At 42.1% G+C, this 27,865-nt stretch overlaps 2 protein-coding genes across 3 annotated transcripts in view; one reads left to right on the top strand and one right to left on the bottom strand.

Moving 5' to 3' along the window:
• Positions 1-27,865, top strand: part of LOC122826870 (ETS translocation variant 5-like) — a 70,003-nt gene that overhangs the window by 33,745 nt on the left and 8,393 nt on the right. The gene's annotated exons all lie outside the window — the stretch shown is intronic.
• Positions 1,705-26,321, bottom strand: LOC122826861 (semaphorin-5B-like). The gene is made up of 22 exons (XM_044109193.1): positions 26,197-26,321; positions 17,663-17,851; positions 13,801-13,900; positions 13,686-13,731; positions 13,238-13,300; positions 13,050-13,148; positions 12,734-12,947; positions 12,273-12,558; positions 12,004-12,139; positions 10,939-11,146; positions 10,639-10,846; positions 10,214-10,331; positions 9,948-10,132; positions 9,659-9,802; positions 9,425-9,572; positions 9,029-9,254; positions 8,150-8,371; positions 7,521-7,691; positions 6,693-6,842; positions 6,550-6,585; positions 5,677-5,888; positions 1,705-5,323 (listed from the first exon to the last, which is right to left on the bottom strand). The coding sequence occupies exons 2-22, from the start codon at positions 17,805-17,807 to the stop codon at positions 5,162-5,164; spliced, it is 3,279 nt and encodes a 1,092-aa protein (XP_043965128.1). The 5' UTR covers positions 17,808-17,851; positions 26,197-26,321; the 3' UTR covers positions 1,705-5,161.

The raw sequence follows: 27,865 nt of genomic DNA, 5'->3' as shown, positions 1-27,865 counted from the left end.
GATGTACAGTGTCCCAGAGGCAACACGTGTCGTGTTAGTGGCTGGGCACTTCATATCATCCACTCTACAAGTGAAAAGGAGCCAATTTATCTCTCAGACTTGTGTCAGCACAAGTTCAGTCTCGCTTTGATCAGACAAATCTAACTAATGTGTGTGGTGGATTATGCAACTTAAAACTGGAAGGATTAAGTTTCTCTTTCTGGAGCAGGTCAGAAAGAGCAACTTAGAGCAATAATTAGGTCTTACTGACCTAATTTATTGCTGGCAAAAATAATGATGGATGAAAACTTGTTTTGCATTGAAACTGTTGAATTGTTAGGTTTGTGTTACCGTAAGTTTACGAATGATTAAGTAAGCTAAGATTTTCATGCTACTTCAAACAAACAATAAATGAAACCACCTTTTACACTCCCTTCTTCAGTAAGAAACTTGCATAAATATAGAAATTAATAGGTGCACATACTTTTGTCTGTTTGGGCAAGCTGGTGGATTTGCAGGCATTTTAAATTGTCAGACAGTCGTGGGTTGCTGCTTGGTGGACTGTGAGCTAAAAACACTGCAGAGCTGTCTGTTTGAAGCCATTATGTGGGAATTGTTTGGGGAGAAAGGGATAGTCAGTGGTGTAACTGTACAAAAAATATGGCATAATCTGACCACTGATGTCCATGGAGTTATTGAAACGATCTAAAGACCCAGACCCAGGAGGAGTTCATTTAACAATGTTGTCTGGTAAATTTTGAGCCTACCTAGTGTAGATCTTTAGGCAGGAACTGGTTGGTACCATCGTGATTAAATGGCTCAACTGTCAGTGAAATATAAACAGGATTAAAATGGGTGTAGTGACCATAAAGACTTTTGACAAGAAGTTCCCCATGTTCTTTTCCTTTAAAGAGATTTTTAAGGGATCGTGATAAAGCAATTTTCTCTATGGCCTACACAGTTCAAACTATTTCACAATCCTCTTCTGCAGAAAGCATTCTCCCTCAAGGCTTCCGTTATGTGTATGTTTACGTTCCTCATGTTTGGATAAAGGCTTCAAGAGGAACCACTCAACTAGTTCTTTCTACTTTTATAATTCATCACTTCAGCACTTCTTACCTGTTTCTGTAAAACATAGCAACACAGTCAACATGCAGCACTAGACAAAAAACCCCCAAAACCTAACAAACTAAAGTTCTATGTCTACCTGCGTCTCTCGTCTCTTACATGCAGCATTAAATATTTAAGATATCACCTAATGGAAAAGAAGGAAGACGGATCACTAAATCTGAGTAGCTTGTTTCTTTTATGTTCAGCCACAGATTTCTTTCTTTTCACCTTTCCCCTCTAGAGACTCTTTGCTCTCCTGCCTGCCTAAGCTGGTGAGCTGGATTTTATAATTCAGATTAAAGTGACCTTTAGCCGACCTGTAAGGGTCACTCTCTAGACAATATGCTGGTTTTAAAACCAGTACACACTCTTAAAACTGTATTCGTTCCATTTTACCTTTACATATTAGGACTAAGATCATCGTTTATACTTTACTCTGCACAAATTCTGTCTCTCAGATGCGGCTAAGAAAATCTAAATTTAGCCACTGATACAGTGTTATTGCTGTAAAAGTGGTTGTTCTTGAAATGGGCCATTATTGACAGCATTACCACCTGTCTGTCTGAGACATATGACAGTTTTCTGTATCTCACGAATAATACAAAATACTGGCATCATAATTCATTTATTCACCTGGATTTTTTTTTTCACAGTATACATAATACAAAAATATAGAGTACCAAAAGTTTACAGTGTCCAAAAAAAGGCAGTGTTGAGTCAAATTCACATCAAGCAAGTTTTTTTTTAGGGCAAGAAAATTACCTTTAGGGCTCTTGGAGCAAAGTGTGAGGACGATACTGAATTAAGTGTCCAAATTTAGGTGTTTTCTGCTTCTTATCTCAACACTTGCAAAAGTATTCACTCCTCTTGAACCTTTTTCACATTTATGAGGTTGTAACCACAAACTCCAGTTTACACGAAAGACCAATACAAAGTAGTGTTCACCTGGGAAGTGAAAAGGATATATGTGGTTTCCAATGTTTTTATACATAAAAAACTTAAAAGTGTTACATGTATGTATGGTTGTTAGTGACTACGGGATGAAAACTTTTGCAAAGCTCTATCTCTGAGAGGGTGTCTCATTATAGTCAGATTTGTGATTTAGACATACACAGTAATATAAACATGGCACAGAAACAAAACAAAAATAAACACAATTTCTTGCTCATTTAAATGATAAAGGACACAATAATAAAAAAAAAAATAAATCAGTTAGGGGCAGGTGTAGTACAAGTCGGGGTTTTGCTACATCAGCAAGAAGTGAACAGAATTTGTCACCAAATTGAAACGGTACTATGTCTTTTGCTATTTTACAATATGGAATTTCTAACATATTCGGAAAAGATATCCGTCAAAGAAACATTGTCATTTGGCATCAGATACAGAGAAAAATGTGTAATTTCAGCTAAAAGTGCGAAAATGTTCAGTTTGAATATCTCTGTTGTTACTAGTGACGTCTTTGCTTAATGAGTGCCAACGCAGAAATCCTAGGATAAATTCATACTTTAGGAAAATTATATGATAATAATACAGAATGTTACAACCTTAAGTAAGGCACAGTGCACTGAAACCATTTTTACCTCCTTTCAAATATCTTCTGTTTATACTTTAAACCTTCTAGCACTTTAACCTTGTGTGGCAAATCTGCTACTAATGCCTGTTGATGCATATTCTCAACATACCACGGATCATATTTTGCATCTTTCTAATTAAACCTACAATGCTATTTGTCGTAGCTCTACTGTATTACTTTTCTTATGCTGTAATTTTTTTCTTACTGTACCAATTCTGGTTTTTATATTTACATATAATTTTTTTTTAACTTTAGTGTGAATTTGCATGGATCTATTTACCTTTAATTTGATGGTGGCACTCCTCAGTTTCACTTATATGGGAAATTAAAGAATTTTTCTGTTATATTCTGTTTGATATAAAGTTTAAGCATTTTGCAGCAATTGAGTGGTCAGTTTAGTTAGCAAATAATTTCCTTAATTTGCTAACTAAGGACTTGAAAATGGCCTAAATTCTTTTGTCTAAAAAAAAAAAACAACAACAAAATGAAGCATTAAAACAAGTTTCACTGAAAAAGAGAAAATCTGAATGGGGCAAATACGTTTTCAGAGCACTGTATACAAAGGATGCAAAACTTTTGTTTACGTTAACACATGTTTGTGTTTGTTTCTCATTAACCAAACAATGAATGATCTCTAAAAAATAGCTTCAAATGTTTGAACATTATGCCCAAAAACGCATTAAGAAGCAGTACATAAAAACAATATTTACACACAACAGATTAAGTTGATTGATTTTTTTATTTATGACCTGATTATATTGTTGATTTGTACCTACTCAATTTGAGAAACAAAAGCTGAATTGTTTGTAATTTAAGAAAACGTGTGATTCATATAAAAAAAATTAACAAAATAAGTCTTGAATGTGTCTTAAGTTTTGCTTTATCATCAGAGATATTGCTCAGAACCACAGATGGGGAAACTTCCTTAACCAAATAAATATTCTATATACAGTACAGTTTCAGTCAGAAGTTTATATATACATTTACTGTAATAAATGTCAGTAACTTGGGGTTTATGCAGATTTATTTGACCCGTTGTTTTGCAAATAAGTATAAAACCTGCAACTGCAGCAGTATTTAAAATCTTTTCAATTTACTATAGATTTTACCATTAACATTTGGTCTTCTTTAGCAAGCTGCAGACAAACCACTACTGCTTTTGCTTGTGTATAAATATAAGCGTGTAAGTTTGATTCTCTGTGGATTAAGAGCACAATAAATTCAAACCTTATTCTGGATATTCGTTGTGTAACCCCTCTATTCTGGTAGGACGTGTTAAATCCATTTTTAAAACCTTGAATCGAAGAAGTATGTAAACTTCTGACCAGGACTGGAAATACCTCAGATATAACTAGATTGAATTTTATGTTCACATCCCCGAATGTTCAACCACGGAACAACCTGGGAGATAGTTTATACATTTTGCTGATAAAAACAATATTTAAGTTTTCTATTTCGTCTTCTTTTCATTGTAGTTTTGACACAAAAATTAAAGCAAGTGAGCCACAGATCTGCACGTCAAAGCAGAAATCCATTCAGAGTGCATGTCTGTTACCATGTGTTATACCTTGTGAACCAGTCTGTAACTCAGCAGGATGTCAGAAATCCTCATGGTTCCTACTAAGATGTAGTCGATCCCCTTGAAACCGCTCTGTCACTCTGACAGAACGTCAGTGCAGAACGTCAGAAGCCATTTTGAGTTTTCAGAGAGTTCATAAAACAACACATCCCGCTTGTGGAGTTCAAGGCTAGAGCATTTTTGTTTTGATTCCCCTGAGCCTCCGGCAATGACGTCTGGGTGGCTCCTGGGTCAACCTGACCAAAGGCAGCTCTTTGTTTATGATTGACTGAAGATGACCAGAGGAAGGTCGTCTTCTTTCTTTCTGTGGGTGGATCTCTACGAATTTGGATATCAAAACTCTTGCTTCAGGAATTCCATTCAAAAAGTGAAAGTCATAGTTTATATAGACTTATTACGCGCTGAGTGTTTTTTGAGAGTAGATTTCTGTTATTTGTGATGACTATGATTTACAGCTGAAAAGAGTATTTAAGATGTTTTTTGTGGTTAATATGTGGTGAAATATATAGTGAATAGCAGCCAGATTTCTCTTGTTTCATTGGAATTATTTCATATCCTAATAAAATAATAATTTTTATTGGTCTTGCGTAACAATCAAGTTTTCCGAAACTTTTGGGTATTCATTACATCCTGTATTATCAAATTTAAAAGAAACAAATATTACTGCACCTGTAGTGCCTCAAGATTTCCACTTTTTGAATTGAATTTCTGAAATAAATAACATTTATTTTCAATTATGTTCTTTATAATTCATAATAGCAGATTTTATCTGAAAACTGTTTGGATATTTGTCCTTAATAAGGATATTTCTGGTGATTGGGGAGAAACTGCACCTCGAGTAAAAATATTCCAATGGACTGGAAAATGTTTCCAGCTTTCAGGAAGGTTTTCCGGTTATGTTGGCGCAGAAACGGCTCCTCTCAGCTGTGCATGTAGGACCTGCAGGGCGAGTCGGGGTGGAAGTCGTACTTGCTCACACAGGGAGGGTAGTAGGTGGCGGTGAACATGTTGCTGGACGCCATCGGGGAGGAGAAGTGGTTGCACGTATCGTCGTTCACGTGGAGGTTGTTCTTGTTTAGCGTCTGCAGCATAAAGAGAGCATTTAAAAAACATTCTCTAAATGAATATATAGTATACGGTAGACAGATTAGAGAAATCACTTGAGTAGAAACACTTTGACACCATGAAGTAGGCTAAAGGATCTACGACATGAACACGTTAAAACTGAATCTAAAGAAATTCAAGAACAGTAATGGACATTTGCCAGACTCTTTTAGGGCTTTGTGTACGAAATCGACGGAAAAATCCTGAAGCAATCCCTTGTTTGCTTGAGGTACCAAGTCAAAGCCAGGACCTAAAACCTAACCAAAAGCTCCAAAGCAGAATAAACCTGTAAGTGGGGGAAGTGCTAATCACGACACAGCAGCGGGCCCACCTTGAACTCCATGGGGATGTACTTCTCGTTCTTTGGCGCGACGTTGCCCTGCTTGTTGTACGTCAGGTGGTTGGGTGTGCTGGGGTGGATGACGGCGGACTCTGCCGACGGCCGGTTCACGTGGTGGCAGTATGAGTACGCCAACCCTGAGAGGAGAGCTGCAGCAAAGAAGCTGGCTAAGCCCACTGCCACCAACTGGAACAATGTGAAATCTGGAAATAAAAAGTGTAGCCCAGAGTGGGTGAAAACTCATGTCTCGTTTCAAAGCTGTTTAGATAACATATAAATTAGGATGTGGAATGACATAAGAAACAAGTACCGAAGACATGGAAGCAAAGAAGTTGCCAAAATGTCTGGAAGGCTAAGAAAATGAATAAAATCTATTTGTATTTAAATAGCGATACAGCCCCTGTTTTCAGGGAATAGTACAAAAAGCAACTTATGGTGGGCGAAAGCAAACAGGTCTCTCTGGACGTAACTTCGAAACGTTTACAATTTCCTGTCATTTGTAGCCATAATCCAGAAGTACAAATAACACAATTTCACCTTAAAACTACCATGACTGCATGATTTCTGACCAAGGAGTCTAAGAGACTTTGCTAGAAAAATCTGAGCAATTCATGCAGTTAGTTTTCCCGTACAGAAAGTAACTCTTCTCTACTATGTATTGAAGAAATCTCTGTTGGCCTGTTAAATTTTCATTTCCTGTCTCGTTTAATTTTATCACAGAATTTATTTTTTCTTTACAAACATCTGGTTCAAATTATATGTCAAATATCTTTAGAAATACATGACCTGAGAAAAAAATGTCCAATGTTTATTTTTACCCAACATACATTAGAACAAACAGAGCTTTAAACACAACCGACTCACTTCCACAGCTCTGGTTCTCCTGCCCGGGTAAAATCACTGAAAACAGACAGAGGTAAAGGAAGAAACACTGGTCACATTGATTGGGTCTCTGCAGAAATTTGGCATCTTTCTAAAGCAGTGTCCTGGTAGAAATGCCTGCATACCTGGTACCTCGTGCGGCTGACACGGCCTGGACTGAGTGAGGTTTCCCTGGCAGAGGTTGGCCTCAGCCTCCTGCTCCTCCCGGCAGCGCCGGCTGCGATGCTGCACACCCTCATCGTCACACTCGCCCCAGTCCGTCCATTCATCCCAGCCTAAAGAGCAGTGTAAAGAAACAATTTTTTTTTTTTTTTAAATCCTTTTTTTTTTTTTGCACAAAATGCAGTACTAGACCTGTTTTTCCCCCTCTGCATGTTTGACCAGGCTCACACACCCAAGTTATTTTCCTTCTCCACTACTGATCTGTTTGTGGTGAATTTCCCTGCTGTGTTCATTCAAGCACCGTTTTTATATCCTTTGATGACATGTTGAAAAATGTGAAAAACCTTAGGTCATTTAAGGTCATATTAATTCCTCAATGGCAGTTCCAGTTTTAATTGAATGAAAAGATAAATGGAGGTATTAATAGGGAAGAACTAATGTGTAAATAATTTAAAAAATCATAAACTGACAAACCTTGATGATAAATTTCTTGCTTTTATTTGACCTGGCAATATAGATGAATTTTAAATAATATATGCACAGAACCTAATCGATTTGAAAGAAATGAATTTGCAAAAGTTTTTTTTAAGCATTCACAGCCTTTCAGTTGACTTATATCCCTTTATTCTTTTCACATTCTGTCATGTAAAAACAAACTTCAGCATATCTTATCTGAAAAGAGTCGCTTGCGTTTGTTTTCAACCTCTTTGATTCAAATGTTGTCGAGTTGCATTCTTCTTGAATTCCGGACCATTGAGGTACATCTTTTGCATCGCATTTGCAGTGGATACCTTCACAGGGGTGTATATTACAGAGGGCCTCCTCCGTATGCAGGCCGATGCAGATGTCCCCTCCGTTTGCAGGGGCCGGGCTGCTGCACGTCCGAGTTCGCTGATAGTGGCCGCCTCCACAGCTGGACGAACACTGGGTCCAGGCAGACCAGCATGACCAGGCTCCACTCACTGCAAAGCATGCATATGAAGAAGTGGGGCTGCAGCTACCGATCATTTTAGGAATCGAAGGTTCCATCAAATCGGACAAAGAAAACTGCAGATTTCTCATTCAACCACTTTGCCTTTTTTCATATTATATTAAAACACTTTCTGTTGTTAAATAAGAAAGTGAACATTTTATTGACTAAAATTCAATAATACAGCATTCCTTGAGTGAATTTGAACATGAGGCATTTTGGCTAAAACATATTTACAGACAAAGGTGTTTTTATCTTAAATGGAACATATATATGTGTGTGTGTGTATATATATATATATATATATATATATATATATATATATATATATATATATATATACACACATTCTCATTACTGCTGAGAATGTTTTTTTAAATTACTAAAAAAATAAATTACTAATTATTATTTCAATAATTGATTCATCATGTGACTGAACTTCAGTGTTACCTGGGCAGGGGTGAGCATTACAGTCCTGATACTCCACTGGAGATCCAGCACAAGCCGCCAGGTTGGCCCTTCCTTCTGACGTGGAGCAGCTACGTTTTCTGGTCCGGAAACCTCTGGAACACTGCTGGGAGCAGCTGGACCACGTTTCCCATGGTCCCCATCGGGCACCTTGTGGCTGTGACGTGGTTCTGCCACTCGTCCGCACCAACTCTTCAACCAGACCTACAAATCCCGGGAAAGTACTTTTACTTACAGTCAACTGAATTCCTAAACTCTAAATGCAAAAAAAAAAAACAAGTTCAGTTCTTGTTATGAGCAGCGTCCAAACATCATACGAGTTCAGAGAATCCAAATGGTCCATGAGTTCAAATAAAGGGCCAGTATTTTCCCTGGCAGAGTCAACAGACAGTGTTATGAAACATTAATTAACGAGGTGCAAAATGGGTCAAACTGAAAGCACGAACAGGCACCCACAATCACAAATTATTTACATATGAATCTGAAGCGTTCAGGGTTTCAAATTTGAATTCACGTCTTTACTGCAGCCAAAGTAAGAAGAAAAACAAATTAAGCAATGTAAAAACGAACAAAGTGAAGGAAATAAAGAAATCCTTTTCCAAAGATTCCCTTGGAAAAGGGAAAAGTCTTGATATACAAATATGTCTTCATAAGTGTCCTATTTCTATACTTTTCCAGACTTGGAAAATCCAAGTTTTTCCACAAAAAGTGTCCAAGTGTCGGATAGAAACAACCCCAACAAGTAAACTGGCATCTGAATACATCATCATTAAGGGACATAAAGGCCGTAAGCTCACAGTCAGCACCAAATGTGTTTTTCTGCTCTATCAGCATCGTTTTGCTGTCGTGTCCAGTACTTACTGTCAGTCTGACAAGCTCCGGAGCCGTCGTTTGGGCAGAAGCGGGTCTCCAGCTTCTTCTTGCCTAGCTGGAGCTGCTGGAGGTCATGAAGTGGCGCCCGGCAGGTGTACCTGAATCTCTGCTCCTGGCGGGACCCTTCGTGGCTGACATTGACCGGCATCCAGGGGGTCCAGGGGGTGTTGCGGCGCACCTCAGGGCAGCTCTCCAGGTTGCAGACTTTATACTCCTGGAAATCAGTATAAAGGAATCTCAAAAGTATTTAGTTACACTTCACACTCCCTACTCAAAGCTAACATATAAGGAACAGCATTTTTTCAAAAGATTTTTTAAGTATTTATAGATTTTCTACAGATTTCTTCCCACAGATATTTGACTTCATTCAAAGCACGCCTGTACCATTGCACATCCAGGGCAGGTGTTTCCATTTTCACAGGTTCTAGTCCTGGACTGGACCCCTCCACCGCATTCAGCGCTGCAATGAGCCCAGGGACCCCAGGCTGTCCACAACACAGGCAGGGGACACAGCTTTTTCTCATTGCACAGCCTGCAAAAAAAATCAGAAAAACGAGCGGTGTCTTCACTGTCAGTGCTGACACGTTTGTAGCAGCCGCAGCAGGGCGCGTTCCTCACCTCTCCTCCCGACCCTGACCGACGCATATTCGACCCCCATGGCGAGGGGAGGGGTTGTTGCAGGACCGCTGCCTCACCTCAAATCCGATGCCGCAGCTGCTGCTGCATTGACCCCAGGAGGACCAGGGAGTCCAGCCACCGTTTCTAGGTGAAGATTGGGGTAATCTAAGCATTTTCGGATTTATTGGAGTTGATCTTGTGTGCATTTTTTTAAATCCTCAAGTTGTTTTAATGGATATTTAGAAATTAGTGTTGAAATCATGAAGATGTCCATGAAAATCAACTTTACCTGGAGCAGTTTGCCACTTGGATGGTTGGACCTTTGCATTCAATCCCTCCACATCTGGCCACCGGTCCATCACAGGAGCGGGACCGACACTTGCAGCGGCTGAAAGTGCCCTCGCCATCGTCATGGTTGCAAGGCTGCCACACTGCCCAGGGACCAAACCCACCGTCCTGCGTCAGGTTCCTCACCTCCAAGGGAGTCACACGAGTCTTAGTCACTATCATCCAGGAACGTACAGGGTTACTATAATATCTAGAACTTGTTCTTACTGGGCATTCGGTGATGTTTTGGATCCAATGGTTCATGTTGGAGCTTCCCTCAATGGTGGTGCATAGTTTCTGCTCCAGATCCCATCCGCAGTAAGGATCCCGAGCCTCCAAACAGCTCCTAATGCAGACAGAAGCCTCATCTTTGTTTTGTGGTTTGCACAAACATTCTCTTTAAATCTGAGAACTTAAGCAATTAAATTCTGGTGTAAATTAATATCTGAGTACACCATTATGCAATGCAGATAGTCCTACAATGGATTTGGTTAGCTCGAAGCATGTTGATGAAGGTGGTCTAGCCCCAAATCTAATTGAAATTTCATTGTCAGTCAGTTTACAGATGGCTTCAGCTGGTAACACTTTTCCAAGGTACTCTACAACCTGGCAATGCAAAGTCTCATTTAGAAGGCAGGTGGTCAGCTTCGTACCGTTCGGTTGGATAACTTGAGCAGCGTTCCAACGGGATCTTCATCAGTCTGTCATCGAGTCCCACGAACAGCGACCTGTCCTTCTGCAGAATTTTCAGGCTCTTTATTGTTCCCCTTTGCCCTTCTGGGAGGATCCGGAGCTCTTCAAGGTAGCAGCCATGAAGGCTTTTGTTGGCTGTGGCCAGAGCCTTCAGGATGCTGCCATACTCTGATTGGATCAGGCCACATCAAATTTAAAGCGAGAAACATGTCTAGAGAATTATCAGATATTTTACTGAGGAATAAATCTCCCTTTGTCACCTGTGCCAATGTACATGACGTGGTAGAGAGCGCTCTGGCCTTGCACGATGTCCACCACCAGCTTGGAGAAGCGCACATTGTCCTGGGTAAGAAAGGGGTCAGTGGTGATTGGCTGGACGACGTCGCTCATGAGGAAGAGCCGCTGTGCGTCTTGAAGACTACGCTCTGTTAGGTTCCCACCGGGGCCGTCTTCCTCCAGTGTGCCGCACTGAAGACCAATAGTATGCAAACAGGTCAAAGAACACTTTCTCCTTCCACTCAACCTTACCATAGGTAATATTAAGTTTTTACTTTTGTGCTACGAAAATAAAAACTTAAAATATTCCACCCCATGTGTAATGAGTCTATATAATATTGGTCTTCACTTTCTGGAATGGATATTGAACTTTTTCAGAATATTAACATTTTTAAGCTGTACTTGTAAATACAAGAGTTCATCATGAATTCACAACAAACATTTCTGCAAAGGTTTGTGTTAAACTAAAGACCAAAGAGTTGCTTTTTTCTCTTCTGTAAAAGATGATGTTACTATCTGTATTTTAAGATTTGGGAAACTGTTACATTTCTATTTTTTGCTGAAATATTTTACTTTTATGGTTTACTTCTTTGACAATTTCAACACTTGTGAAATACCAGCGCCGGTAAAGCTGTTTGTCTGACTATTGACCATTGTTTTAGCTGCTCATAGCTGAGGCTTTGTATGTAGAAGCTATCTGGTTGTGATTGGTTGTTTTCCGTGACTGGTTGAACATATCACTTTGAGAAACACTCACTGTTTTCTTCAACTGTACACAAAAAAAAATAAAAAATCTGCAGTTTCATCCTTGTAACCCCATGTTTATCACAATTAATATAGTTTTGTTTTTTCCATGAGCTGAGTGTATGTGCTGCTTTTTAGTCAGAAACTTATTTATGAGGATTCGGGTATTAACGTGTACAAAAGGATAGGAATTCCTGAAATTGCTTATGGGAAATAATTGGTTTCGTAGGAATGAGGAGGACAAAGCAAACAGCTGTTGTTTGGATTCAACATGAAATAGATTATCTTTGCTTTGGGGATTATACCTGGAAATTGGGAATAGGGTTTGGAGTAGAGAGCCAGGCAGTGCGCGGGTTCTCCTGGAAGCGAAAGGGTCCATTGAAAGCCAAAGTGATGGAGCTCAGATTGAAGGCGCAAACAGCTGAAGCTGATATGCTGTTTCTAAAGGAAACAGGGAAGTGCTAATTATGGTTTTATCTGAGCAGCTTGACAAGATAGAGAAGGAAAAGAGTCAAGATATGAATCCAGAATTCACACTCAAAGTAAAACATGTTAAAAAATGAATAATCCTCACACATTTGTGGTAAAGATGCCATAAATGATGTCTTGCTCCTGCAAGTGGAACGTGCTCTGCAGCTCGTTGAAGTAGAAGGGGATTTCACCTGAGCGTGAGCAGTTCAGGCGAGCCTTCATGAAGGTGGTCCAAGTGTCTTCCAACAAGAAACGTCCCCCGACATCGTTCCTACAGACCCGCGCCACCCGAGAGAACACCATCTTCCCACAGTCGTTTTCCACGGCAGTCTCTCTCAGGAAGAAGTAGGCAAACCGGCCGATTTCGTAGGCAGACACGAAATGAGGCTCTGGTGAAAAATCAAACAAAAAAAACCCGGTCAAAGTTGGTAAATGAACAGGGTGAGCTAATTTGGACATTACTTAGGGCACTTTCAAGAGTCATATATTAAAGTTAGAAGGAGAGCATTGTCAACAGCGACTTTCCATTGGGAAAAATCTAAACGGGTGTGGTTCTGTTCTAACCATTGAGCCATTTGGAGTTGTACTGGGCGGTCCGAAGAGGCGGCATGTTCCCCAGGCTTCTGTAGATGACCGGGTCGCGTCCGGAGAAATCGATCACCGTGGCGGCGTACAGTTCCCCCCTCTGCGTCACCATGGCCGTGGAGTTGTGGCGGGGGTCATAAGGACAGCGTGCGACACCGTTCACTGTGTCCAAAATTTGACTGATGTTGGAAATCTAACAGAATGGAATAAATATTTCTATAAATATACAAACAAAAAAAATCTAGATATCAAATGAAATATAGGAAACTGTTCAGAAAAGGCCGTGAGTACCAACCTGCCTCGATACACAGACGGGTGTGAAAGCATTTGTTCCACATGTGAAGAGCATTCTCCCATTGACAAGCAAAACCCGGATGTAGTTTTGACATTCGTCCTGCATGTCAGTGAAGAGTGAAAAGTTTGTAGTGTTTGAGTGTGCTTGAGTGAAAGTGATCGACTCTGCTAGACTTTGTAACATATCACCTCAGATTTCCCCTTGCTCTGACACGAGCGCTTTGTGTCTTCATCAGGAGACCATTCTGTTGCCTGAGTAAAAAAAAAAATATATATATATATATATATATATGTAAATTTTGAGTATTTATATTTTAATTACTGGTTGCAATGTGTGGAGCAGTTTTTGCAGTTAAGATTTTAAACATTCAATAGCAAGACTATGAATGAGGGGTGGACAGTAGAGCAGGCAAGCCTTAATTCAAGGCTTTTTTAAATTTTATGAGTCCGTTCATATACCAAAAAAATCCATGTTGGAATTTCTTTCTCAGATTTTCTATGAGTTTCTATAATCTATAATATTTTCAGCCCTAATATAGATCCTCATCTTAACCCAGAGATTTCTACGTTTGGTATGTTACGCAGAATAAAACCTACAAGGTTAAAACAGAGGAATTATTCTGCACTTCCTGCTTACCTGTATGAGGGAGGTATTGCTTAAACTTAGCCGGAAGAGGAAGTTTCTGGAAAATGAAACCTCTGATTAGAAAACATTGTGAACAGTGGGAAAGCTGTGTAACGGTTGTACTGACCTTGCCCCTACAATCAGCTGGTTTCTGCTCATGTCCATGGCCAGCTGGGAGAAATCCTTCACTCCTGGATAGGAGAACTCAAACATCCTCATCCTCAAATCTGGAAATTGGAAGACATATCTCAGACGTGAATAGTTTTTAAAGACTAACATGTTTAAGTAAAAAAGAAATATATCAAGATACAAAAATTTGAAAGGGGTTTTGCGAGATTTTATTTTTCAGTAGAGGAAAAAAACATTGAGGTTTTGAAGGATCTCTTAAGGGTTCACGAGAGCACAATCTTCCAGAGGTTTGAGCTTAAAGATTCCACTTTGCGCTTGATTTGTTGCCAAATCTTGACATTTCCAAAACATTAAAATGTCACAGAGCAAGGCTCAATGTTTAAAGGCTCATTTAACTCTTGCTGTATTTTTTCTTGACTTATCTCGCAAACGTTTTCTTCCTATCAGAATTTTGGGTATTTTGGGTGAGAGCAGTCAAAATAAAACAGTGTTTTAGTCATTTTAACCTATTACACGAACTTTCTACATTCAAAAATATCTGGTGTGTGTTTCAGAGCAGGTTACTGCCACTGCACTGAAAGAAATGCGCACATCTCACAGTTGAAACGAGTAGAAAAAGAGACTAAAGTGTCGTGATCTGTGTTTTTTGGGTTTATTTTGAAGTTTCCTGTGTGTCTGAGTCTCTGTGTTGTCCTGTCTCCCCGTGATTAGTCCCCAGGTGTGTCTCGTTCCCTGATTACCCTCTTGTGTATTTAGTGTCACCTGTGTGTGTCTGTCTTCGTCGGGTCCTACGTCAGTGAACGTCTAGCTACGTCCGTGTTCGTCTTGTCACGTCTGAGTTTTGTTCATTTGAGAGTGGACTGTTACTGTTTATTTTTCATCATTAAAACTCCTCCTCACCTCATCTGGGTCTACTGCGTGCTGCCTCACCTCCACCACACCGCAAATCATGACAGAAGGACCCGACCACAAACGAGGTGAGGTAGCTACCTTTTTGGCTCAGTTGGACCGGGAGGTTTTTCGGGGGACTAGACTGGTCTTGGCACCCCCCGGATACGGTCCCCTCCGTTACCTCCGCCAGGGAAGTAGGCGACCTGAGCCGCCGGTGGACCCGGCCCCTGGTCGCTTCCCGAAAGCACCACCTCCGCAGTCAGTCTGGAGGAAGCGGCGTGAGCCGCCGATGAACTCGGCCCCTCGTTGCTTCCCGGAACCACCACCTCTGCAGTCAGTCCGGAGAAAGCGGCGTGAGCCGCCGATGAACTCGGCCCCTCGTCGCTTCCCGGATCAACCACCTCCGCAGGCCACCCGGAGACAACGACGTGAGCCGCCGGTGGATCCGGCCCCTCGTCGCCCTCCGGGAACGCCACCTCCGCTGCCGGCCCCGCGGATCCACGCCGGCACTCCTCCGCTGCCCGCTCCGAGGCGCTTCGCCGGACTTCCTCCGCTGCCCGCTCCGAGGCGCTTCGCCGGACTTCCTCCGCTGCCCGCTCCGAGGCGCTTCGCCGGACTTCCTCCGCTGCCCGCTCCGAGGCGCTTCGCCGGACTTCCTCCGCTGCCCGCTCCGAGGCGCTTCGCCGGACTTCCTCCGCTGCCCGCTCCGAGGCGCTTCGCCGGACTTCCTCCGCTGCCCGCTCCGAGGCGGCTCAACGGACTTCCTCTGCAGCCGGCCCCGAGGCGGCTCAACGGACTTCCTCCGCTCCTGCCCTCAGTAAGTCCCCAGTTTCCTAGTGCCAGTCTCCAGTTTCCTAGTGCCAGTCCCGAGCTTCCTAGTGCCAGTCCCGAGCTTCCTAGTGCCTGTCCCGAGCTTCCTAGTGCCTGTCCCGAGCTTCCTAGTGCCTGTCCCGAGCTTCCTAGTGCCTGTCCCGAGCTTCCTAGTGCCTGTCCCGAGCTTCCTAGTGCCTGTCCCGAGCTTCCTAGTGCCTGTCCCGAGCTTCCTAGTGCCTGTCCCGAGCTTCCTAGCGTCAGTTCCCCTAGCGTCAGTTCCCCAGAGCCTCCTAGCGTCAGTTCCCCTAGCGTCAGTTCCCCAGAGCCCCCTAGTGTCAGTCCTAAGCCCCCTAGTGTCAGTCCAGAGCCCCCTAGTGCTCCCCCCGAGACCCCTAGTGCTCCCCCCGAGACCCCTAGTGCTCCCCCCGAGACCCCTAGTGCTCCCCCCGAGACCCCTAGTGCTCCCCCCGAGACTCCTAGTGCTCCCCCCGAGACTCCTAGTGCTCCCCCCGAGACTCCTAGTGCTCCCCCCGAGACTCCTTGTGCTCCTCGTCGCCGCCCCCGTGCGGCCCCAGAGACTCCTTGTGCTCCTCGTCGCCGCCCCCGTGCGGCCCCAGAGACTCCTTGTGCTCCTCGTCGCCGCCCCCGTGCGGCCCCAGAGACTCCTTGTGCTCCTCGTCGCCGCCCGTCGCCCCAGAGACTCCTTGTGCTCCTCATCGCGCCGCCCCGTGCCCAGACTCCTTGTGCTCCTCGTCGCCGCCCCCGTGCGGCCCCAGAGACTCCTTGTGCTCCTCGTCGCCGCCCCCGTGCGGCCCCAGAGACTCCTTGTGCTCCTCGTCGCCGCCCCCGTGCGGCCCGCCTCCTGCGCCGCGGACGGCCGCCGGACAGCCTCCGTGGTTCCCGCCTCCTGCGCCGCGGACGGCCGCCGGACAGCCTCCGTGGTTCCCGCCTCCTGCGCCGCGGACGGCCGCCGGACAGCCTCCGTGGTTTCCGCCTCCGTGGTTTCCGCCTCCGTGGTTTCCGCCTCCGGCGCCGCGGACGGCCGCCGGACCTCCTCTGTGGTTCCCGCCTTCCGGTGCTTCCGCCCACCCAGTTGGGTTTGTTTTGTTTGTTTTTTGGACTCTTGGCCTTCGTGTGCCTCCGCCCACCCGGTTGGGTTTGTTTTTTGTTGTGTTGGACTCTGGCCCCCCGTCCAGCTCCCCTCCACCCACCCTTGTTGTGTTTTTCTGTTTTGGGCGTCTGGGAGCCACCCTTTGAGGGGGGGGTACTGTCGTGATCTGTGTTTTTTGGGTTTATTTTGAAGTTTCCTGTGTGTCTGAGTCTCTGTGTTGTCCTGTCTCCCCGTGATTAGTCCCCAGGTGTGTCTCGTTCCCTGATTACCCTCTTGTGTATTTAGTGTCACCTGTGTGTGTCTGTCTTCGTCGGGTCCTACGTCAGTGAACGTCTAGCTACGTCCGTGTTCGTCTTGTCACGTCTGAGTTTTGTTCATTTGAGAGTGGACTGTTACTGTTTATTTTTCATCATTAAAACTCCTCCTCACCTCATCTGGGTCTACTGCGTGCTGCCTCACCTCCACCACACCGCAAATCATGACATAAAGAAAACATTATTTCGGACACCACTGACAACTGCAATCTAAATTATTTAGATTGCAGTTGCAGTTTATTTATGTGTAAGTAAATAAAATATTGAAATATCCAATTTGATTCTCAGTTTCACTTTATTCCAAAAATAAAAACAGCCCCTTATTATCATTTATTAAATGCAACTCTTGATTTCTGTGAAAGCTTTTTATGAGATCGTGTCCATCAGGCAGAGTTGTGGACCAGCTCTGATAGAGTTTCCAGTTTTCAGGAGAGTTGATCGCATAATGCTTTAGTGAACTTGGCTGTGAAGCAACCAAATGCGGAGTCCAAGCACACGCACACATTCACAACACTAATCCTGCAGCTCAGACAGAAAAGTCATTTGTTCTCCAGACACAGACTTGTTCTAAGTCCTCGGACTTTGACCTCCGCAGTGCCAACACGGTGCGAGACGTTCAGATTGTGCTGCTTTAATACATATGCATAAAAGCCTTGCAGAAAAGCGCACAATGCATTTCGTCAGCTAATCTAAACTTGAGGACTTTTAATGAGGAAAAAGGAAGAACTTACCTTGATAGGAGACAACGGGATGCTCCTTCCTGCTGCAGTCTGCAAGACTGACGTTCTGGCGCTGGGACAAACTCACAGACCAGCCAATGACCAGCATGAGTCCACAAGGGGAGAGGGTCCATGCCCTCCGCCCTGTCGTTACCATAGTTACAACCACATTCAGTCCCAATTCAGGTCTGCAAGAATCACCTGCCGACGACAAAAATGAAGAATTAAAACTCGTTTGTAAAGTGTAGATGGTAAAATAATAATAAAAAAACATCTATCATGTAGCAGCAACACAGGTGTTTTTTTCTGCTCCATTCGGCATTCATCTAAATCAGCCCTGAGTCCCCATGCTGCCTCTGTTTGTCTGCTCCGACAGTCTGGCCTCTCACTGTCAGCGGGACACAGTCATGGCCAATTCACCTCAAAAGGGCCAGAACCGCCAATCTCTTTAAAGCCGCCTCTAAAAACCGAAGGTGCCATTTCTGACTGAGGGCCTCCTCTGAGAGATTCGTCTGGGCTCACAGCCAAACCGGGGGCATGAACTCTTATCAAAATCCATTTATGCACATCAAATCTGCTCACTGATTATGACTTAAAGTTTTCAAGGGGATTAGTTTGTATCATTCGTGCCTGTTGGGGCTGACAAACAGCTTCAGAAGTTTTAAAGCTGCGGTAAACCAACAAGGCTGAGTATTTTATGTGGATGTTTCCTTGTGTGCTTCTGGAAGAATTGTTTTGGATGCAGAAGTTTATCCAAGGAAATTATAACAATTGAGCAACTATGCAGATATGTAGACATGATAGAAATTTTTGAAAAAAATGCACATCTTCGACAAACAGAAATTGTAATGGCTTTAAATTGCATCATTTCACATGTGAAACACAAATAAAGCTGAAACATTTACACATAATTAAATCTGAGAAATGCAACAAAAAACATGAGAGACTAAACGAGCACACCAAACACCCTAAACATTGTGACCAGAAGTATATTATAATGGTTCAGAGTATTGAACTGGTCTAGTGAAAGTCCAAGGATAATTCGTGAGCTACATTTTGATGACGAATTTGCAAAATATCAATCGAAACTGGTAGAGACCCACCACATAAAACACTCACAATAAAAATTGTTTTACCTTGAATGTAAATTCTCACCACACTTTTCATATTTGTATGATAAAGAATTTTGAAAACTATGTATCCTTTTCTTTCCACTTCACAGCTATGCGCTACTTTATATTGCGTAAAATCCCAACAATATGCATTGAAGTTTGTGATTGGAAGATGGCGAAACGTGGAAAAGTTTGAGAGATACGAATAACTTCACCGGAAACTGTGATCAGTTTGGTTATGTTCCCCGTTATTGAACCATCAGAATGCCATTTATTTTACAGAGACGGCAATTCTCACAGCTTGTTGCAAACTGTTGTTTTGCAACAGCACAATCTTTAAAAGAGTGACATATGACTCTACATCCAATGAATGACCTACAATCTACAAGGAATATTTTCAAACTATTAAGTTTGTCTTTTTTAACAAGAGTAACATTTGTTGTCATATTTGTCTCTGCCTGATCACCAAAGACTTTTTAAACCTGTACCTAAATTTGTGGTGGTGCGTGTGATATGAAAACAGCTGAAATGGCTTGCAGCATGCTGTCAGTGTTCATCTTTAGTTTGCCACCATCCACGGGAATGAAGGCAGTGAAGAGTTGTCCGTCTGTTGCTCGCTGTGAGAACTGCGTGTGTGTGGAGGCAGAGGCTTTTGAACCTGCTGGTTCTTACATTGTTGCTCAATGAAGTGGGGAGGGAAACGCAGCTTCCACCGCTGGCCTCACTTTTGTGCTGTGGCTTTGCAAATGAGACGGTGCACAGCCCAGCAATAGAGAGGCCTGATGTTCTGGGATTTGTCTGTTTGGGAACAATGCATGTGTCACACCGATTCTCCAGGGCTGCACAGAAACATACTCATGCAGACAATCAGTCTGTGTCTGGTGAAAGTAAATGACGGTCGACACATTTTTCATGTAAAAATCACAGACGTTTGAGGACTCAACGCTGTAGAAGTTTTGGTATCCATTTTAGAATGAGGCTTTGAATTTGGAGTTTGGAAAAAACTGAAATAAGGAAGGATGGAATGAAAGAGGAAATGAAGGACACAAGAAAGGAAAGAAATGGAGGAAGGAGGAAGTGACTAAGGATCTTTTTACGAGCCAGAAAGAAAAGACAGGCACGGGGAAGGACTGAACAAAAAATACAGAAAGAAATGATTCAAGGAAGGATGTTAGGGAAAGAAGGACAGAAAGGATAAAGGAAGGAATTAAAGAATGACATGAAAAGGAAAAACAGAGGGACACAAGGTGCAAAAGAAAGGGAACAAAGAGCACAAGAAAAGAAAGACATGAAGAATGAACCAAAACAAGTAAGGAAACCATAAATTAAAATTGCATGAGACTTCTGCTGTCCATTCTTGCAGAAACTCTGTTTTTGATGTCTGTCTTGGACAACGTCGGCTGGAGCCTCTTCGTTGTCCAGAACCCTTCTTGACTCCAACAATCACTCTCACACTTTGAAGTTCTTGGTGATCTGGAAACTTGTTTGTAACATGTCTACCAGCAACCTTTTAGGCTATTTTGAAACAAAGCAATGATAGTTACACACATATATCTGCAGAAGCCCATTGCTAACATGAGACAGCAATTATTTCAAGCACATTTGTGCTTTTTCATTAAATGAAGTTAGGTAAAAATTCTTGTGCAGTGGGAAAAGTGGAGTTATGTGAATCTAAACTACAATCTTGCTGCAAAATCCTTTAAAAACATTCATGGAGGACAAATCTCATCCTCAAGGAATTGAAATACCTTTATGTCAATAAATGGATTGAGGGCTCATCCTGAGTAATGTGGACATTATTCCAAACTCATCCACAAGGCAAAGTTCTCGATTGTATGGACAGTCTGTGTTCAATCATTTGTGGTTATGAAGTATGGATTATGAGCTAAAAAATCTGATTCAGATGTTGCTGACATGAGCTTCCTCCATTGGATTGGTAACAACTGCAAAAAATAAAAAATAAATTACAAAAATGCAGCGTGCGAAACAAAACAGTTATGTCTCTGTCAAACATTGGTGCCATGACGATCCATCCGACATGGCCCAGCTGATCAGACTGCGTTGTGCATATTTGCAGCAAAAAAAACGCATTTTGCTGCCAGACCTGAATCAGCCTTGAGCTATTTTGGGTTGACTATGCAGCCAGAGTTGAGGTGAAATAGGAAGAACGGCAGGAGAAATTCAGGCTCAGCACTGTTTCCAAAGCCCACCGGCCCGTCAGAGGATTTATTTATGATGCCGCCCGTGCTGGAAAAACACCACAAAGCCATACCGGCTTGTGTGGAGATTAGAAATACAGACTCTTCAATTCATGTGACCTGTTTTGTGTTTGCATTGAGGAGGGAAAAAAATCCCACAGGACCTCAAAGTAAAACATGTGACCTCCTTGTACAAGAAACCATGCCAAGGTCTTAACTGAGGAACCAGCTGCTGTAGGGTACAGTAAATAACACTGCTGTAGTGAAAGACAGCTCTATGTTTTGGCATCTGTATGCCTGCTGTTTTACTCACTCAGGACTAATCTCACTTCTTAAATACCTGGATTTCCACGGGGAGAGATTAAAACTCAGTTACACAGATCAAAACCCAGATTAAGTAGTAATGTTAGCACTCACTGCTGTGATAAAGTCAATGCTCACCAGACCAAAACAATCGACAGTCGTAGAACTTTACACTGAGAACAAGCTTAACTGGATTGTGGAATACATACTGTTGACCAAAACTAATGTGGACCTCAGGTCATTAGGTTGAGGTCTGTTGTCCATCATCTCCTCTGATGTTAACAGTTTCTTACAGCAGAAACGGCTCTGCTTGCTTCCTCTTTAAACCCAATGTCTATATATGGGCAATCCCTTTGTTCTTGTACTTCACCCTAACATTTGTTACTGCCACATGATTTGGATAAGTTCTTTAAATACTCATGTCTCTTTGGAGAAAAGATTAAACACTTTCATCAACTGTAGAGGTTGATGTCTTTACTTTGTAAATTAAATACTTGGATCAATATTTTAAGTTTAATTTACAAAAAGCATTGATCTGGGAGGATGTGTGTGTGTGTGTGTGTGTGTGTGTGTGTGCAACGTAAACCTGGTTTTGCTGAGCAATAACACAGAGTCACTCTAGAGTCTGATAAATCACACAGAAGTTCACATTTCCAGACCTCCGGTCTTCAAAAGGATTTGCACTTTTGAAGTTTACTAAATAAGTCTCCCAGCTGTGGAAATACCGGAAAATACTGACAATCTCTTCATGCTCATAACCTATTCTGTTACATCAGTAATTAAAATTTGTCCGGCCATGAAAATTTGGTGTTATTGTAAATGGCTTGTGTAATCATTTCCCTTGCATCAAAGCAAAGACCGACTGACTTTGGTGAATTTGCATTGATATTTCTTTTGTATATTGCTAATTCTCATTAGATGGGCGGAAATTTCACATCAACAACCAACAATTTAAAGCAATTTTCTAAATCTTTCTCATAGTTTACTGTATGGAAACTTGGCTGTGTGACTCCATTAGATGTCATCCACCAGAAGGCGGTTGCTTAGTGTTTTTTACGTTGGGGGGTCCATTATTTGATGCAAGTGTGAAATGATTTGATGGAAGTGGCAAGGAGCAAAATGGTAAGCCATAGGTGTGAATTGACTGTTTATATTGATCCGGAGCGACTCTTGTGTTTCGGAGCCTCAGTCTCATTTACTCACAAGAACTTTCTATTAAAGCACCCTTGCCTTTGTCTTCTGAAGAAACTGTAGCGGAGAACATTTCACTCTTCTCATAAGCCAAAAGGATGTCCCTCCCTCAGTGCGTCTCATTTGAATACCTTCAGCCCACTGATTGATTATGAATGAAGGCGGGGAGAGTAAGGCCTGGATGAACCTCTTTTGTGACTAGATGACAAGCTTCAATACATCAAACAAGCACCTACTGATGCAAAGTCGGCGCTATTCTTCTTTTTTTTTTTCTTCCTCAGGATGAATTAGGCCGCTTCCCTCATTTCTTGCAGAACCGCCATTTAAGATAATCATATATGTCGCATGATGCCCACAAAAGATGGAGCAATTTTCAAACGGACCATCGCAGGGTCTAGAAAACGAGCCTGCTGAGACGCAGGGAGAACACGCTGAGGCGTGCTTCAGTCAAATCCAAATGATTTTCATTGTGGAGATGTATGACAGGGAAATTAATTACAAGCAATTATTTGTTCATTCAGCTGCCCTGTAATTTGTTCCCTGCAAGCATCGAAAATAAAAGCTGGGGGTCCCGCATCTGACCCTCGTATATCAGACTCTTGTTGAAACCAACTGAGTACTTGGACTCAGTCCAGATATCTTGAAAGGAAACAGTGAATCAACCCACTCCTTCTTACGACCAGAAAACCTGGGATTCCTGCTCCAGATTCCTCCTTAATCTGAAAAAAAGATTCACACGAAATCCTAAAAGCAGATTCCTGAAATTCTTTCAAAGCAAGGAACCCCTCAACCGTGACCAGCAGTAGTATTGATCACCACTGGAGTCGTTTTGTGGAGATTTTCGACTCGGAGCAAATGGATATTGAGAGGGCACCCGAAGCCTCTCCATCAAAATATTCAGAGAGGACCATTTCCGAGGCAGTGTTCTCAGCTCCTTCCTAGTGGGGTAAATGGCCTCTCTGTGCAACCTGCCAACTTTCTGCCAATGGCTGCTCTCTTTTACAAGTGAATAGACTGAGTTTAGCCACAGTTAAAAAGACACACTAACGTGCCATGGCTGCCCCAACAATGGATGCTCGGGTTGTGTGCCAAACCTAATGATGGCGGTTTGGCCCCGGCAAGAGGAGGTAGAGAGGAGGAATCCTAAAGAGGCGCACAGCTGCACGGATCATCTCATCTCTGCTCCTGCTGCCTTATCAGTAAACTCCTTTCCTTTTGCTTTTCTGGAAGAAACGGTCCAGCCAGGACGGTTGAAGAAGTGTTTCACAACTTTGTGGGAACACATCTTGGGGAAAATCTCTTAAGTTTTGTGCATGATTCCCAGAATATCTTAAAACAACTTGTTTTAGAAAGAAAAAAGTTCAGTCTTTGCAATAATCTTTCACATCACTGTAGAGGGATTTTGGCAGAATTATTTATGTTCACTTTGGAGCATGAAATTAGTCTATTTCAACAAAATTCACATCTTTGTGCAAAAACTTGTTTCAAAAATATTTCTTCATTAGAAGGATTTTACTTCTGTGCATTCCAAGAAAGTATTCTTGGTCTAGTTTTTTACTATTTCCTTTTTACTCCTTCCATTCCTTCTGGTTGCAGCAGGTGGCTGGTTACACAGAACCAGGTTCTCCTGCTGGTTTCTTTTTGTTTAAAGGAACAATTTTCTTTCCACTGTCGCCACATGCTTGCTCAGGATGCTGCAGAGTCAGTAAGGCTTGGGTTTCCTTGGATAACTTTGTACCGGTTGACATTTAAGTGATCAGCTGGATTGGACTGAATTTGTTAATAATTTGAATTCAACTGACCTTTATGTAATTGGATCTTATTCTCATAATATGATTGGATTGGACTGGAGTACATTTCACTCGTTTCAACCTTGAGATGGCAGTTATTTTTTAAATTGGGGATACATGAATAATCTATACTGAAGTAATGTTGAAGAAGAGGGCTAATCCAGACATTAGTCATCAACAAAGATACATTTTCTGCCTTCTTTTGAAAAATGTAACTATCTTGTATCAGTATCACCAGCTGGAGTTGCTCAAATGTATCCTGACCAAACACCTCACTAGTCTGTAATCACAACTGGTTCACATACCGGACTGTCGTCACCAAACACAGAGCAGGGGCCGACAATAAAAGACAGAATAATCCATTCAAAGCCACCTCACATGACCAGTGTTTGGGTCACATGATGAGACATGACAACTGAGCACACTTCATCCATTCAGGAGGACCACAGGAAAGCAAACATGTGCAGGGCTGCTTCCCAACCCCAGAATGAAGAGTTGTGTTTAGTTTGGTGATTTTTTTCCTTCTCAACACTATGATGCACAGATGTTTCAGTAGATTTTCTGCTATATCCAAGTAAAGTAACTGGCTGGATCCTTTCTAGCAACTTTATTTTCCTTTTCTAAAGCCAACTGAAAGTTACTTAAGTTACTTAGCAAACTTAGCAAAACTGTGTGTTTGGGATCCTTGTCCCCAAAATCACTGAAGTCTTGTGTAATCTTAAGTTTCTGTCATCAAAAATGTTTCAGTACATTTCTCCTTTCTTCCTTCTTTCAGTTATTTGGAACCTGCCAGTACGATGTACTTAAAAGATAGCCGCAAACTAATGTCCCAATCTAAAACCTCACTGTTAGTATGGTGCTTTTGGGGTGATGTGCGGTGCCATTACTCCTCCAAACACGACATGTTTAAAGATATCCATAGAAATTAATTTTGGCCTCATCTGACAAGAGTCTATTCTACTGGTGCAAAACGCAGCAAACATTAAACAAGTGTAGCATCCTTTTTCTTCAGAAGTGGAGCCTTGTGCAGTGAGGTCATTGCAATTGAATGCATTACAGAGTGTTTTCTTATCAACAACAATACCGTATAACCCCAGGCCTCTCTGAAATGTCTGATTTTTTTTTTTTTATCCTCTGCTAAAGACTGGTTAATAGATAAATACCTACTTTGAATACCTGTTTCATTGAACTGCCTATGAGGAGGAAAATAATTAACTTTCTGGTCTTTATCACCAATCAAAGTATAGATTTGCTTCTCCTATCAATATATTTTTGCCTACTTCATGTTGACAGGTTCTAATATTTCTTCAGTCTGACAGTTATCAGGTCTGGGTCTAGCTAGTGAACTTGATTAACTACTATTAATTACTATGTTAACAAGGGAGACAATAATGTTTTCAGTTTGGTAGATCTGCTTTGTACATCAAACAATTTGAAAACTGCCTTTGACATGTACTTGGTGAAATTCTCTTTCAATCAAGTTAGTTGGATGCTCTGAAACATTTTAATGTTTCAAATCTGTTTCGATATCAAGGATCATATTGGAAACAGATAACTTCATGGACTCTTTCAGGTTGGCGATATTAGCATCACAACAAGAGAAAGTTCAAAACATCAGCCATCGCTTCCACTCATTCTAGCATTCTTCTAACATGCCTCCTGCCTCACTTCTCTCACACAACTTTGGCTGAAAGGGAGCAACACAGAAACATCCACCACACATCACCTGATGTCTTAACAAACGGGTATCCGTGCTGAACGCAGCACATGGAGACACCGATAAATTGAAGGCAAAGAGCTTGCAGGAAATGCGGTCATGCACAACAAGGAGAATTACACGAACGGACAGAAAAGCACAGCATCTGAACAGCAAGCTTCTCATGGACCACGTGCCTGTTTAGACACTGTATATTTATAAGTAAAAATAAGAATTTTTAAAAATCCTTACTTACTTGCTCATCATTACATCCAGAGTCTGCAGAAAAAAAGATAAGCGGTGCAGATCCCAGTGCCTCACATGGCAGGAGGGAAAGAGAGAGGTATGAAAACCACGAGGGGAAACTTGGTACACATCGACACACAGCCGCACGCTGACCAGAAAGGGAGCAGGGAGGTGGAGGGAGGTAGCAGTGTGTGTGTATGTGTGGGAGAGAGAGATGAAGGGGGCAACTGGGAGGACTGGGCATTTCTGTTTGTGCTCAGCAAACTGTAAAGTTCCTCCAAAAACTGAGCGACCAGGTTTAGATTTAGTTGAAGATTTTGTGTTAAAAAAAGAACTAAATTCATGAGATATGCAGAAAACAGATTCTCATGTAAATCCATACTTTCCATATCCATACTTGTATCCATACATAATATCATTATGTGCATTGTTTTCTAAATGTCCTTATAGTTTAGAGAAAGAATGAATGGAGACTGATTATGTCTGATTCCATGAACTTAAGATAATTATTCTGTAGACGTACAATCTCTGCAGCCGCTGCCTCCTGCTGGAGTAAAATGTCTCTGCTTCAGGCTTTAGTTTTCAGAACAACATATTTATTTTCTTATTCTGAATACCATGCTCTGTATTCAAGAAGCTAAATTTCCGCTTTCATTTCTAAGTTGGCTTTCTTGTGCAGTGCACATCTTAGATTTGACCTTTCACCTGCAACAACTATGCTTTTCACCAAAATTATTCACTCCAAATAATTTTCAAAGTCGCAGGTTCATCCATTGAGCATATCTAAGATCTTTATATATTTCCACACGGATTTGGTGCCTATCCTTATCCGCTCATTTTACATTAAAAGCTAATAAAAATTAAAGTGAAACATTAATGTTCAGAGATTTTTACTGCCATAATTGGTTAGCTTTAAAAAGACACCATTGTTGACAGTTAGTACGCCTGAAAGCCACTCTCTGTATCCACCAGTATGAAGCCAACATAACTTATTGACAAATTGAACCTGAGATCCATTATGACTGATCCATCTTTCCAATGCCACCATGAGAAGTCTCAATACACATTCTCTCATTCCTGGAAGCTTCTTTTGCTTTGTTGCACATTTGAAATATTTATCTAAGTAACTCAAGCTGATGCAAACACCATAAGGAACCCAATTCCACCAAATTACTGCCGGAGAACTGCCACCTCTTTGACATAATGCGGTTCTTTGGAGCGTTGCATTGGAAACAGTGACGTTCCAAAGACCAGAAACCAAGCTTTAGGAATCCAGAATGTAAATTAGGATTAAAATGACATGTGGCATGTCAAAACTTAGCAGTTCGAGGGATGTGACATCTTTTGCAGTGCACTGCATGCTAGATTTGCAATGCTGCATCTTTACGTAGACATATTCATCAACCTGTCTGTGTCAACAAGCAGAAAATATGACACTTTGTCGGAGACATCGGTCGGGCCTGGCTGCAAAATTGGCTGTCAATCTGATAAGGGGGCAGCGGTGACCTACAATTCAGAAATTAATGACAGCAATAAATCATGTGGCAGGCTCGTTTGGCTCAACATGTGCGCAGTAGAGCATGAAAGACAAATAACACTTCCTGGCCTCATCCTCCTCTTTCACAGGGTGGACATCCATCTCTCTCAGTCTCAGCCTCGCCACAGCAGGGTCGCCCCCA

The sequence above is a fragment of the Gambusia affinis genome, linkage group LG24, assembly GCF_019740435.1.
Source record: "Gambusia affinis linkage group LG24, SWU_Gaff_1.0, whole genome shotgun sequence".
Taxonomy (NCBI): domain Eukaryota; kingdom Metazoa; phylum Chordata; class Actinopteri; order Cyprinodontiformes; family Poeciliidae; genus Gambusia; species Gambusia affinis.
Note: the sequence above shows the minus strand (reverse complement) of the source record. Positions and strands in the feature narration are given on the sequence as shown.

What these genes read in the sequence shown, in the direction of transcription:
- LOC122826861 (XM_044109193.1), bottom strand. Translation starts at nt 17,807, where the DNA reads ATGGTAACGACAGGGCGGAGGGCATGGACCCTCTCCCCTTGTGGACTC. An exon ending in TAATATACACCCCTGTGAAG is followed by an intron (nt 6,843 to 7,520) that starts GTATCCACTGCA and finishes ACTGCTCTTTAG; the next exon opens with GCTGGGATGAATGGACGGAC. An exon ending in ACATCCCCATGGAGTTCAAG is followed by an intron (nt 5,324 to 5,676) that starts GTGGGCCCGCTG and finishes TTTATGCTGCAG; the next exon opens with ACGCTAAACAAGAACAACCT.